The 15,082-nt window shown below is 32.2% G+C and overlaps 2 protein-coding genes across 2 annotated transcripts; one reads left to right on the forward strand and one right to left on the reverse strand.

The window, feature by feature from the left end:
* Positions 1–1,199: 1,199 nt before the first annotated feature.
* Positions 1,200–7,244, reverse strand: LOC134242177 (GDP-fucose protein O-fucosyltransferase 2-like). The gene is made up of 9 exons (XM_062724248.1): positions 7,102–7,244; positions 5,654–5,904; positions 5,040–5,158; positions 4,691–4,821; positions 3,968–4,034; positions 2,744–2,866; positions 2,246–2,426; positions 1,878–2,007; positions 1,200–1,540 (listed from the first exon to the last, which is right to left on the reverse strand). Exons 1-9 carry the CDS (start codon positions 7,242–7,244, stop codon positions 1,387–1,389), a joined length of 1,299 nt encoding a protein of 432 aa, XP_062580232.1. The 3' UTR covers positions 1,200–1,386.
* A 3,983-nt stretch (positions 7,245–11,227) lies between these two features.
* Positions 11,228–14,388, forward strand: LOC134242188 (thyroglobulin-like). Its single transcript, XM_062724257.1, has 6 exons — positions 11,228–11,522; positions 13,369–13,473; positions 13,556–13,589; positions 13,673–13,840; positions 13,950–14,029; positions 14,123–14,388. Exons 1-6 carry the CDS (start codon positions 11,345–11,347, stop codon positions 14,317–14,319), a joined length of 762 nt encoding a protein of 253 aa, XP_062580241.1. The 5' UTR covers positions 11,228–11,344; the 3' UTR covers positions 14,320–14,388.
* Positions 14,389–15,082: the final 694 nt, after the last annotated feature.

The following is a 15,082-nucleotide window of genomic DNA, read 5'->3' on the forward strand; positions in this document are numbered from 1 at the left end:
AACAAGTATAACTCAGCAAAAACTCAACTAACAGCCACTAAACATGAAATATCACATTACATAAATTTTGCATAGATATAAACTGTATAATATAATTGTCATTATTTTGGTCCATAATTTAGCCACTGAACAATCATAGGATAATTAATTTAAAAAATTGTAGCTTCAGAATTAGGACACACAGTCATTTGTTTAACAAGAGGCCCAGGGGCAACAGCGCTCACCTGAGCACATCAGCTAGGAAAAACCACATTTGATTTGGACAAATTAGGACACACAGGATAATTCTACATAAATATTACTAATCATGGCTTTGAAGTACTTGAAAAGAAGATTTTAAAAGGTTTCCCTTTATATTCCTATGAGAATTAATTTTTGGTCAGCCATTTTGGTCCCATCCTACCCCCTGGGGATCATGATTTGAACAAACTTGAATCTATACACTACTTGAGGATGATTCCACATGAGTTTCATTTTTCCTGGCCCAGTGATTCTTGAGAAGAAGATTTTTAAAGATTTTTCCTATATATTCCTCAGCCAAAAAGATTTCAAAACAATACTTTTGGCCCTGTGTTCTTGAGAAGAAGATTTTTAAAGTACATGTACATGCTGGAATCTACACTATCTGAGGATGATTCCACCCGAGTTTCATCTTTCCTGGCCCAGTGGTTCTTGAGAAGAAGATTTTTAAAGATTCTTCCTATATATTCCTATGTAAAACTTTGATCGGCCATTTTGGCCCCACCCTACCCCAGGGGGTCATGATATGAACAAACTTGAATCTACACTATCTGAGGATGATTCTACATGAGTTTCATCTTGAGAAGAAGATTTTTAAAGATTTTTCCTATATTTCCTATGTAAAACTTTGATCGGCCATTTTGGCCCCACCCTACCCCTGGGGGTCATGATATGAACAAAATTGAATCTACATTACCTGAGGATGATTCCACATAAGTTTCATCTTTCCTGGTACAGTCATTCTTGAGAAGAAGATTTTTTAAAAATGGCATTAATTTTTCTCAAATAAAAAAAATAATTATCTCCCCTAAAACATATAAAACAAAATCCCCTTTAAAGCTTTGTGCAATTATTTGAGAAGAAATGAAAATGTAAAAATACACGACGACGACAATGACAACAACGACTACAACGACAAAAGACCTATAAAATATCAGATACAGTACACTCATACAAAATAACTTCCATTCCATTCTTTAACACTAAAAAGATTTCAAAACAATATTCTGTGTTCATGTACATGTACATGCTGGAATTCATGAGATCATATATTTTCATGAGTCAAAAAATCAAATTGTCTAAAATATAAAAAACAAACTTAAAACTTTGATTATTTAAATATACATTTTAAAAGACCTAAGATATCTAATATACTATTTTCCACTTTGAAGGTCCCTCACAATCTGAATCATTATCTGGACAGAATCTATTGAAGGTTGTTTCAGGGTCAAATCCTAATATTTCCCGCTCTTCTTGTATTCGAAAAGAAAAGGTGGACTCGTAGCTTCCAATAAAATACCTGAAAAATAAATTGTTACAGCATCTATATAATCTAAAGATAATACTTATGCATATTTCAGCTTCTTTAAAAAGAGATTTCCAAACAATCTTTTTTATAAATAATGTAAAAGCACAAATACTCGTGGGGGAATAAATTTTGTTTATTTCGTTGTTTACAATATTATCAATGAAATTAAATCCCACACAAAATTTTATATGCCTATATATTGAATAGAGTAACTTTCAGAACAACAAAATTAAATGCCCACGAAACTATTTTTGATGACAAATCAATGAAATTTTATCCCCATGAAAATTTGTGCTTATACAGTAATTGTTTCCAGTACAATGAATACCTGGCATGGGCTGCAATCCATTGGTCTATAATTGCTATACCTCCATCTTTGTATTTTTCCTTGATTTCTTTTGAAGGTATAAATCGATAAACTTTGGATTTCTTAAAATAGCTTTGAAATTCTTCAAACTCTGTATAAAGAATGAAATTTTTCTTTCAATAACCATATTGAATTAAGAATTTATGAGACTAATTTATTTAATAAGAACTGTACATGTCCTACTTTACCAGTATAGAGGGAATTTTTTGGTCACTTTTGAAATGAGTTATATAAAACAGTGTACTACTAAGCAAGGTTTGATTGTAAATTTCAAAGAATCTTTGTCACTGTACTTTATGTTACAGTGCAAAAATTTATTTAAATCTTGCCTTCACTTGGTGCATCTGTTGCTACAAAGACTTTTTTCAGTTTGTATTCTTTGAGGATCTTCTTCACTTGTTTGGCAGCCCCTTTTAGAGAGGGTAGATTCCCTTCTCTGGCATACAGGTAATCCATCCTCCTGAGATGTACCCCCACGTAAGGACCCCCTAAGGCATCCCCATGCTTTCTCTGAATAAAAAAAAATACAGTTTAAAGTTGCTTGGAAATTCATTAAGGTAAGTAGTAAGTAGGTAAGTATAAATCTGATCTGACACACAAAACATAATTTAAACCTGCACCATCTATAGAAACTGTTTTATAATGAAACATGGATTTATCATATTTGGTTGCATATTGAAGAGAAAATGTCTGTTTCTGTATTATTTTAGTAGTCTTCAGTACAATTACATGTATAATGTAATTTCAATCACACATACAGTGAAATATCATTACTTTTTGTATTATATAATAGTACAATGATAAATTTATTGTTTTTGAGTTTTGACCTTCATTTTTGTCCAGTCCTCCAGCACTGTTTTATCATCCTCATCCGTGGAATCCAGGTTTTCTCTTCGGAATTCATCCCCAATATCTCTCAAATGTTTCGCAAAAACCATGCTCCTTCTAGCCTGATTGTGTAAGAAGAATAACTCATGTAAGTTTGACTGATACATTAACATTTCATTAATTCGTATGTATGTAATATGATTGCATATGAGAAATAATGTTTAAAGACCGAGTATTTTTTTTTAGTGAAAAAAAATTAGAGTTTAACTATGCTTTCACTGTATACACTAACTTAACTTATAAATTCACATTTATTTGTTTTTTTTTCATTTCCTTCAATGAATACAAAATAAAATATATATATCATTCCCCATTCTTCAATTAATAAAGCATAATGTATATTTTATTTTATGTACTTGTATTTCTTAATTAAGAATACTCTTAATTAAACTTCCAACACCCAGACGTGAAGAGGTGATACAGCTAGTGTGTTAAACAGTTAAATATTGAACAGCAGGTCAGGACGGAGTATAGGAGTGTCAAACACTGTTAGTATTTGGAGCTTTCAAAGGCAACTTAAAATAATATGAGGAAGTACACCTGAAAATTACGAGATAAATTTTGTGTGTATATTCCATGTAAACACTCTTCACACGTGAATTCACCATGAGAGGACACACCCACTTACACTCCAGTAAAGGGAGCTGTGCTCTCCATACATGCCATGAGTCATTCTCTCTGATCTTTCTATGCAAATTGCACTAGTTAACAAAAAAACTCTTGATTAGAATTTAATAACAAGTTATTGATTCATAATCATTACAATTGTATAATTTTGTATATTCTTCAACCTCATAAAACTGGAAGACACCACACATGTTTATATAGTGTTGTTTGGAGGAAATTTATCTTGGCTATTTGCATGAATTAAAATACATGTATAGTGAAGATCATAAAAATTCCTTATATATACAGGTAAATCAACACAAAAAGCAATTACTTTTTGCAAATGTATGTTAATTGAAAATTTTTAGGATGCATTTAAACATTTGCATTAATTTAAAAGAGAGATAACTTAAGATCATAAAAAGTCCTAATTAAGGCTACTGTCAACACAAAAAGCAATGTATATTGAAGCAAATAATCTGAAAATGGTCTGATTGATCAAACTGAAAATTGCATTAATTTACAGAAGAGAGGCTTGGAAAATGGGCAGTACTCACTCTCCAATAGCCAGTGTCCCCAAAATGATCGTGTAAAAGGGTTTCTGCCCGGGGCAGCATTATACACCTAAAATTTTCAAATGGCACATCAATTAGATGTTTTAAGTTGAGAAAAAAATATTGATTCAATGTTCAATAAGTCAATTCTATGAAAGTTTGATGTGTTTTGAATGTACATCTATTTCCCATGCAACTGCAAATAAATTTAGGCCATGCAAAATTAATTCCTTGGTTCTCAGGCCTTTTTTCAAGAAATATGATGAGGGAGGGAGGCATTTTTTTTTTACTTAAAATTGCCCCCAAAACATGATGAGGCAGCTTTTTACATTGTACAAAAAAAAAATGATGAGGGAGGTGATTTGTTGTTTTTATTTTATTGATTTAGCAATAAAAAGGGTCAATGGTGTTTTTTGAATTAATATCCATGCAACACCAAAAACAATTATCAAACATTTTATTAAAACATGTGAGGTGTCTTGAACCCTAATATTTAATAATGTTCTTCTGTGTACAGTTATCATTTAGCACCTCATTCCCAACACACACCCTATACCCAGATTGTATATAACCAACTTCTATGATTTGTAAAGGGGGAAATATATATATAAAAAAAAAGAGAGAGTAATAATCCATTGATATAAATTACCCTTCAAAAATCCATATTTACATGTTTACAGTACAATGTACCCAGAATTGTAGTTGTTAAAAACTACTAAAAATTACCTTCCAGTAGTGTTCTTCAGTAAGAATGGCTTTATAAATGTAGCATGTCCCATGTATGACACACAAGCAAATTTCTTAGCATACACTTCTTCATATCCAAAGAACCAGTGATGCCAATTACCTTCTTCATCCTGAAAAGGCATCAAGTGAAAAATGTCAAAAAAGATATTTCTTAACCTATAATGAAACAAACAGAGCTTAATTATAGTTCAATTTCTCTGTAAAAATAGAAATTTTACAAACATTGAACAACTTTAGGATATCCTTAAGCAATACAACGACAAACTAAGAAATCAAGAGAAATATATAACATAATATATAATTATAAGTTATCTCTCATGCAACTTGCCTGCACAAATCCAGTTCTATCATTACACTCAGTGATATTCATTTTTTCCTCCCATTTTGTCCATCCCCCTTTGAAACTCTGTAAGTAGTATACTTCATCTATCACCGGCTCTCCTCTCACTGTTGGCATGGAAAGATCACAGGGGTAAAATATAATTTTTTTTAATATGAAGTATTTAATATGTATATGTATTAACATCAATCATAAATCAAGATAATGTCTCATATATATCAACATTTATTTATAAATCAAGATTTGTCTCTATATCTGTAATTCATTATATCCATATAAGGAATTCACAAAATTTTTATTGCTGGAGATTCAAAAGAACTTTGCTTATCCTAGAATTTGCAATATCCTTGTTTGTACTAAATGAGTTTTGCTGTAATAATTCATTGCACATAAAATTTATCTTCTTCTTTAATCTAAATAAATAAATTTACAAGGTATATACAGTGCTTTGAAAGAGTAAAACTATTTTTCTAAATTTTAATCTGACATTGCATGCATCCTAATTAACTTAGTTACACAATATAATACATATACATGTCTAATACATGGAAACACAAAAAATTTTAAACTCAGTGTATATGTTTTGGTAGAATCATGATTACCCTTGAGATATTCCTCAAATTCAATTACTGGTACATGCTGGCGCAAACTGGGAAGATCAAAGAATGTTGACCATGGGATTTTAATCTGCTCTAACTCTGGGGACTTCCAATGGTACAACCTCCCCCAGGGTGGCAGGACCAGCACCCACGGCTCCTCCTTGTTCAACTCATGGACAAGTGTTGTCACCCTCATGTACACATCCCGCCGCAGGTTAAACCCCTCCCCTGGGTTGACATCATACAGCAGATACCTTCAAAGTATAATGCTCTCATAGAGTTCAACTCATACAGCAGAAGAAGAAAGTGAGATGTTCTATATATAAACTTTTGTTTCATAGAAATTATCAAACTGAATTAATTATTTCTATAGTAGGTAATTGGTATGCTCTAATAATTTTAGATTTCTTATGTATGTGGTAGGTGGAGCACTTGATATTGAATTGGAACATTTGTTTCAAAGTGTCAGGGGAAGTCAAAATTGTCACTGGTTCAAAAAAATACATTGCCTCAGATTAAAAACATGAATGTTCCAAGACATGAAGAGAAATGTTCAACAGGTCCAGGAAAATCACTATATTTAGCTATATAGCTTAATTTACCTATATAGCTTTATTTACCTATATAATATAGCTTTATTTAGCTATTTTAGAATAAGTTTCTGTTTTATGAAAAGCAGACAAAAAGTCGCATGAAAATTAGGCCTTATGGCTGATATTTTTTCATAAAGGTTTGATAAAAACAATCTAGGGCATAGATAGTAAAAACATTGCCTCTTTTAATCACTTTTTAACCAAAAAATGCATCTCTATTGTTTGGATAGCTGTCCCTCACTGGAAGTGCAATGAGGCATGAGTGTGATCGCCTTGCATTGTGCTGAATTATTACCAATTAATTATCTTGTTGACCAAAACTTTTTTCTTTGTTAAAGTAGTGCTTAATCACAGATTAACTGTTAACATAGCCCCAAAACTCTTAGATCTTTGATTGCAATTGCACAAAAGGAGAAACATTTTTAAAAGTGGGTTTTTTGGTGAACTGTTTTCAGTCCATTTCAAAGTCAAAAACTAATACTGCCTCATTATGCGACTTTTTTTCATAAACAAAAATTTACTCTGAAATAGCTGAATAAAGCTATATTATATAGGTAAATAAAGCTATATAGGTAAATTAATCTATATAGCTAAATATAGTGATTTTCCTGGACCTGTTCAACAATGATCCACCTACTCCTAGTCAGCTGCTAACACGAAAATAATGGTTCTATAATCTGTACATTTAGGTTACAAGTGTATATGAATGACTTGTATTCTCAACCGATTGAAATTCCTAAAAAGGTAGTTGCATAAGATCAAGAGGATCAATCCCAGTGGGCACTTATCGTTTGGGACAATGTCGTACAATGTCGACGTGGCTTTTACATATTTGGTTTGCAAAATTCTGTAACAAACCTAACAGCCTTTGCCTGTCCAATTTTCATGGAATCATCTCCTCCTGTTTGATATGCTATATCATCGTCTGTATCAGTGCGTACAAGACTACATAAACACACAATTAATGTAAGGATCAAGTTTGCAGCTTCTTTCGTCTCCATGATACACTAATATCTGAACCCCGAACCCGACGCAAATCCTTATTGTGTTAAAATTAATGGTAAATTTTAAAGTTAAATTTTAACGATTTAGTTCTAATGGTTTAGTTTCATGAAACAAAATCAAAATTACCAACATTGATGTTTATTAAATATTAGCAAGCCGCCAACAGAGGTTTTATATTAAAATGGGAAAAATTTGTTAAAGTATAAATCGAGGATTAAAATTACTTTTTTTCGGAAATTAAAGGGGCTGGGGGTTTGTAGCCATTTTCAGACTGTTTTGACCTCCTTTAGAAGAAAAAGATCGATCCATATAAAGATATATAAAAATGATCAAATTTCAAAATTAAAATACACATGATTTTTTTTTTTTGGCCAATATTATTTGTTTACAGCTTGAGATATCATTTCTAAAAATTAAAGTTAAATCTGGTGGCTAATTTATTGACCCCAGCCTCCTTAATTTATGCCTTACCATATTGTGAGGAAAAGTTTCACACAGTTAATAAAAAGAGTCAGAATTTATTATATTTATGTTACAGATTATTAAAATGAGGTTAATTTATATTTATAAAATAATATAACATTTATTTTAAAAAATATTCAAATAATTCAAATGAAAACACATAATTACTGAAACTAATGCTTAGAGTATCACATATTTTTCATCACTACCGATTTTTCTCTCATCTACCTCTTTCTGTTTCATCTCCATCTCTCTGTTTTATCTCCCTGTCTCTCTCATCTTCCTCTCTTTAATCTCTCTCTTTCTCTTCTACATGTATCTCCTCTCCTATCTGCCTCTCTCATCTGCCTACCACTCTCCCACCTCATCTCCCCCTCTCTCTCCTATATCTCCCTCTCTCTATCTCAATAATGACTTAAATATATTAATTTTAATTTTCACGTTTATGATTTTTTTTCTTACAACTTTTCTCCTTTTCCCCTTTCACATCAAAAAAAAAAAAAAAAAAATATATATATATATATATATATATATATATATATATATATATATATATATATATATATATATATATATATATATATATATATATATATATATAAATCTTAAGCAATAACACATACATGTATGTAATTGCAGAAGTGTATGAAAGAGGAACGAACTACAACTCAGCATGGGAGACTGAGAACGATGAGTAATCAAAACTAAAGTGAAAGTAAATAAGATACCTATTGTCTTGGGGGCCGTTGTTATTTCATAAATAGTTTGAATAGGTGATATCACCTATTCGAAAAAGTGATGTCACCTATTCAAAATGATATGGTGATATCACCTATTCGAATAAGTGATATCACCTATTTAATTTGAATAGGTGATATCACTTATTCGAACATATTCGAATAAGTGAGATCACCTTTTCAAATAGGTGATATCACCATACTCAAATCAAATTCGTCAGATATCACTTATTCGAATAGGTGATATCACCAACTGAGTAGGTGATGTCACGTTTTGGCAGTAAATACCAAAACGGCACCTCATAATTTATTCCGATAACTCATCATAGTCCAGTAACGATGGACGCTCAATTGGTAACATCTGACACTTCATAATTATATTTTTCGTCATAGCGGTGATTTGTAATTACAAATGTACATTTACAACCCAACAAGCTAAATGTCTTAAAAATTATATATCCGCAAAAATGGGAGCTAGGGCTCACGTCAGGATTTTTGACATAACGTATAAAACATGATATTTGCAGGATTGTTTCAATTAATAGTTCCGGATTGATTCAGTTAATATATTTATCAAAACTCAGACATAAGCATAGAAACTGAACTATGATGAATTAAAAAAAAAAACCGCACTATTTCTCGTATTTATCGCTGTGATATACATGAGCCAACGACAGAGGTGAATGTATCAGCCGATGTAAAGAGTGCATCGTTCTATGAGACAATTGATTACAGTTTTGCTTAATTAAGCAACCCAAATAGAGCTTGTAGTTTGTTTTGCTCACAACTTAATTAATTTCACTTATCTATCATGTATACTAATAGAAAAATCGTGAAAAACGCATGAAAACTGGGTAGTCCAAATTTTCTCGGTTAGTCCAAATTTTCTTGGTTCCAGTGGTAATCTACAGCTCAACAAACTTGTTAATCTCACATGGTTTTTCGCACAAATTAAGGTCACATTTTTGTAATAAAAAATACAATTTTTGAACTGCAGTTCAATAAAATATCCCTTCATTATATTACATATGTAATGTCAAGCATAGATGTCTTTTAAAATTATTATCTTCAGTTTCCAAAGTGGATGTTTTAAAGGGGAAATTAGAAATAAATGGTAGGATGTTTCGACTATACGATTCTACCATAGGTTTTTACAAATCGTATAAAACGAGCTTTCTTTGATACCATGTAGTTGAAAATTTTAAATTTTCTTCTTCAAGGTAAGTTTTTTTTTAAAAAATCTATGCTCATTTACTATACTCTTCTTGGTTTTGTCGAAATGTAGCGCCAATAAGGGATAATATTGCAGAAGGAAACCACACTAAAGGGTAGGATAATGAAGTATTGTTTATTTTTTTGAATAGTAAATTCCTTCTATGGAAAGGAATATTCTTCTGCATTTACGGTTTGAAAGTTAAAATTTTGCAGTGGGATGAATCTCTCATGATTCTAGATTTTAAAAGTTGACTCTGAAAAATCCCACCTTATTAACATAGAAAGCAGTCAAATAGATGAAAAATACTATTACCACCCCGAGTTAATGAGTCAAACTGTACAAAAAATACAAGTTACAGTAGCTGTAATGTGCCCATGTCTAAGTTTCTGTCAAGAGCTACTGCTTTCAAAAGAACGTATAAAAAGACAGCTGCAATTGGCATGAAACCACAAAAATTCAAATGAGAATAGTTTTTATTTTTCAGCCATGAATATATCAAAGTTCTACCAATTGATATGTGTGAATCATGTTTCAGTAAATGAAATAAAACTCAAATTATGTAGACAAATACTTTTAAAATGTATTTTGTTGTCTCGATACACAATATTACATTATAACAATGTGACCTTAATTTGTGCGAAAAACCATGTGAGCTTTAAAAGTTTGTTGAGCTGTATATAGTCTAGGGAGCATTCATTATTTATTGTTGTAAGAAATTCACATATGTGATATCACCTATTCGAATTGGTGATATCACCAATTCAATTTGAATTGGTGATATCACTTATTCGAAAAGGTGATATCACCTATTCAGCACGAACAGGTGATATGATATCATCTATTCGAATAGGTGAGATCATCTATTTATTTCCATTAGGTGATATCACCAATTTGAATAGGTGATATGACCTATTAGAATAAGTGATATCACCTATTCGAATAGGGGATATCACCTATTGGAAATCTGTAACAGTTGATGTATCATCTATTCGAATAAGTGACTTTTTGCCAGTTAATACCAAAACGGCGCCTTATAGAATATGTTTTACAGTATTCCAAAGATAGTTCATCTGTAACAGTTGATGATGGTAACCTCAATAAAGGAATACTTCCTAGTTTTTTTTTACCTCAAATATTGTATGTAACTATTGTCATTATGACCAGTAACATGTGTCGTGCATTGTGTATGTATATGAACATGTATCCAAGTTGTTGACACCACATGTTGCATTACTATTGAATCCTTGCTGTTATATAAAGGTGATTTAATTGGTTTAAATATTTTTTTTATATATAACTGTTGTCAAAAATACTACCAAAATCATATCTGCTATCAGAAACTGAAAAAAAAGTTAAGTTGCCTTGATGTCATACACTATAATCTTATGAAGTACACTACTTGTATCATCTGCAGTTTATGATTTTTCTACAATTTATAAGCATATATAATCCTCCAAATTACACCCGTCAAGAAATTACATAATTCTCATGAATTATTGAGAAATATGGTCACATTTACACTTTAAAGCCCTGACCGTGTGCACACATATGTCCCCTATCTTTCAAAGATTACTAGAGTCACCTGCCAACAAACTGGAAATTTTGGAAGATAAGCTCGACCTTGTTCGTTATAAAGACAGTTTTAGAAAGGACAGCGCTTATTTTTACAAAAGCTTTTGAAATGAAGGTATTTTTGTTGTTGTTTTCTGTGATTTGTTGTAGCCAGGCTTTTATTGTGTGTCCACAGAACGCCTGTGCCACCGTCAGGTGCGCAGCTGTTACAGCGGAGAACTGCAATGGCGTCATAAAACAAAATGGCGGATACTGTGGATGCTGCGACTCTTGCGAGACTTATCTTGGTAATAACTTGTTATTATTGTATCAGTTTTTAAAAGAAATCTGATTTTTTTTTTTTTGAATTGCATTTATATAATATAGATTTAAGGAATCTGTAAAAGAAAACTTGGAGCTGGACTTAGATTTAAAAGGTAGTTACTAGTGATATTTAAATTATTGATCATTTTTTTTTCCAAAAATTAATTATTGTCATTACTAAGACTTTGATGAGGATGTATTCAAAACAAACAAATAATTCATTTCCTGTGTACCTAAATAGGAATATGAATTTGCCTCTTCGTATCAGATAATCATGCAGGTAGTTATGAGGTAATTGGCATTATAACTTTTATCTCACCAATAAATATGATAAGAAATGATCTAACGTGTAAGTACAAAAAGGTGACGTGAACAGAATTTCCGATGTAGGTTTGTACTAGAATTTTAACCAAAAGGAAATGAAAATTTGACAGCTACATGAACAAAGGGTCTATTCACATAACAGGTGCTGATTCTGAAGTATATCCATACACCAGTTAGGGCGGTACATTGATGTGAACTGATCTAGAATTTTTTTTTAAAAAATCGACAAGACATTATTTAGAATACGAGAGAGAGAGAGAGATTGAGGGACTGTAGGTTGATTTCTTTCGCCATTTCGCATTGCTGATATCGCTGGTCTGTACTCATATGTTAATATTCCTTCCAGTCGAGGTGAATTTCTAATACACCATATTCACAGTAATTAGATGCAGGAGGGTTTTTCTAAACCTTCTTTTAAATATTTGGTCGTTGTTCAAGCACATCTGTGAAACCATTGAAAATATAGTGGTACTGATGTCATATCATATGGATCGTGATTTATGTTACTGGTGAAATAAATATGTTTTAATCTGTGCCGCAAAAACTCGGAAATAGGGGGGTGGGGGCTCTCCCCAAATAATTATGTTTGAAAACTACCTACTAGTATTTTGAAAACTACCTATTTTTTAATTGTTCCCTTGAATGATAAGGTTTGAAATCATACTTTTTTGCCTGTGGGGGAATTGTGGCCTAGTGTCTACCACTTCCTCTAACTGAAAATGTTTGTTTTTATCCCCCCCTTGAAATTGCTTCCCATATGGACCTGCTGCCAATGAAAAAAAGCTAAGAATGTTAAAGATTTCAAATAATTTCTCCAGATAGGGAAGAACAGTCAAATACTAATATGGAAGAGACATCAGAGAGAAAAAACCTGGAAAATATAGCTCTCTGTGGTCGGTAAAAAATAGTACAATCTTCGTCAAACCATTATAGAATACTAGCATTTTAATAAGCAATGCGTGGGATACATGTACATACCTCAGCTGGAGGAATGATGGAGCAAACATTTAGAATACTAATAAAGCCACATATGGGCTTAAAACTTGAAACCCATCGCAAATAAAAGGAGATAGTTATTAGGCTTCTTGCCATTTACCTGTAAGGGAACCCACCATTTTTAAGTATAAATTCTATCATTCCTACCATTTCTTAGTAGCAGTGTATTTACAGCAGTGTAGCTGTTTGTCTTACAGCCAGTGTTGTGTATTTGTTTTTCAGCCGTGTGGCATATTTGTTTTACAGCTTTGTTTTTTTCTCACTGTGTAAATAGGCCTGCGAATTTCTTAAACAGTTGAACATGCTGAGGGTATATTGGTTTTTCAGCGGTGTGTTTAGCGTATTTCTTTTACAGCTGAGTGGTGTGTTGGTTTTTCAACGGTGTCTACAGCGTATTTCTTTTACAGCTGAGTGTGCATTGTTTTTCAACTGTTTATTTAACGTATTTCTTTTACAGCTGAATGTGTGTATCGGTTTTTCATCTGTTTATTTATCGTATTTCTTTTACAGCTGAGGGAGACTCGTGCATGAGCTCCATCTTTCTGGGCGTGCCCTCCACCAGTCACTGTGCGCCAGGACTGCACTGTGACATGCACACATTCAAGTGTGTCGCTAGTGAGTAGTTTATTAAGTCATTACTCAAATTTTCTTTAATTTTTCATAAAGAACGTGTTTTAACAAATTTATGTTTTAATAGATAGTTTTGCCTTTTTCAGATGTCCAGAAGAAGGGTATGTTACTGCCTCCATAAAACATAAGTTTTAATAACTTTGATAAACATTTATTTTTGTAAATCATTAAAACCTTATGTCAGAATTGTATACTTGTTATTTGATATATTTGATTTTATAGCTCTGAATCCATGTGCCCAAGAATTGTCGACTTTCACCGCCACCCAGAACGGCATGCCACTTCTGGGTGCTCACAAACCTGATTGTGACGCTGATGGATACTACCAGCCTAAACAGTGCCAAGGCTCAGGGTAGGCAACCTTAACAGAGCTGTATGGTGACTGTTACATTGTCTTTTTTAAATGAATTGTGTTTCTGTCGTGCTCGTTTGTACGTTAAAATGAGATATTTTGTTTGTAGGTGCAACTGCGTGACGAAGGATGGCAAAGAGATTGACGGATACAGTGCTCACATCTGGGAGGCTCAGCACATGACTTGTCGTGAGTATGGCTCTTTAAAATCTAAATTAAATCTCTGCTTTAAATTTCTGCTGTATATCCTTATAATCTCTGAGTTATTTTGAATATTTTTAGAATGTGCACGTGACCAGAAAGAGTACATGGATTCTGGTTTGATTGGTCGCCTATTTTACTGTACCAGTGACGGAAGTTACCAGAATTACCGATGTATGGGTGACGTCTGTCATTGCACGGACTCTGACGGCAACGTTATCGCCGAATCTCAGTCTGTCGATATTGCTCATGTCGACGATCTCAACTGTCGCCAGTAGAAAATCAACTTTTCTTTGTGACTTAATGTGTTTTATTGTCAGAAAAGAAAATAAAAAAGTTCCAGCTCTGTATTATTTAAACTTGGCATGTTGTTGAAGTGGATGTTTTTAAAAAAATAAACTTTTTTTTCCAATATTCTTATTTAATTAAAAAAAATATATATACATGTACTGTAAAATTTGATTCATGTAAAAAGCTGCTAGAATTACTCTGATCTCTCTATCAAAATGATCTAGACCTTTAAACAGATGTCATACCAAGAAAACGAAATTCACACCAAAATTTATGGAGGTTGACACAGTAAAACGTGTGTTTTTTACCATTATGACAATTTTAGACATGAATGAACATATTGGAATAGAAATGTCGATTAAGTGAACCTTACCACATTTACATTATTCGTTCGTCAATGATTTATCAAAATATGAGTTATCTATCTTGGCGTGCAGGGACACACCGCCTTAAGTTCAGCCACCTTAAGTATAAGTACAAGCTATTCTACATTGTATTGGTTGTAGTTAACTTTACCTTACCCCAGTAAAATAAAATTTTAAAATGAAAAACCTAACATATTTTTAAATTGATTCTTGTACAGAAACATGGCATTTGGGGAGGATTTATTATTGAGAAATGTCCGATTTTTTTTTAATACCGTTCCTTTCTCCTGGTCATCATATTTTTTTTTAATCTAACTAAGTTAAAAAATTCAATATGGGTCGTTGGGTGAAGGGCTTTGAAAAGACCTACAGTCATAAAGTCTGG

Source organism: Saccostrea cucullata, unplaced genomic scaffold (genome assembly GCF_032062105.1).
Source record: "Saccostrea cucullata isolate Sc308-1 unplaced genomic scaffold, CSIRO_AGI_Scuc_v1 ctg46, whole genome shotgun sequence".
In the NCBI taxonomy this organism is placed as follows: domain Eukaryota; kingdom Metazoa; phylum Mollusca; class Bivalvia; order Ostreida; family Ostreidae; genus Saccostrea; species Saccostrea cuccullata.

Bases quoted from the DNA above. Each gene is read 5' to 3' on its own strand.
- LOC134242188 (XM_062724257.1), top strand. From the start codon at position 11,345: ATGAAGGTATTTTTGTTGTTGTTTTCTGTGATTTGTTGTAGCCAGGCT. The intron at 13,474-13,555 runs GTGAGTAGTTTA...ATGTTTTAATAG, and splicing joins CACATTCAAGTGTGTCGCTA to ATAGTTTTGCCTTTTTCAGA. The intron at 14,030-14,122 runs GTGAGTATGGCT...GAATATTTTTAG, and splicing joins GGCTCAGCACATGACTTGTC to AATGTGCACGTGACCAGAAA.
- LOC134242177 (XM_062724248.1), bottom strand. From the start codon at position 7,244: ATGGAGACGAAAGAAGCTGCAAACTTGATCCTTACATTAATTGTGTGT. The intron at 2,867-3,967 runs GTGAGTACTGCC...TTACACAATCAG, and splicing joins GGGACACTGGCTATTGGAGA to GCTAGAAGGAGCATGGTTTT. The intron at 1,541-1,877 runs GTATTCATTGTA...TTTATTTTTCAG, and splicing joins TGGATTGCAGCCCATGCCAG to GTATTTTATTGGAAGCTACG.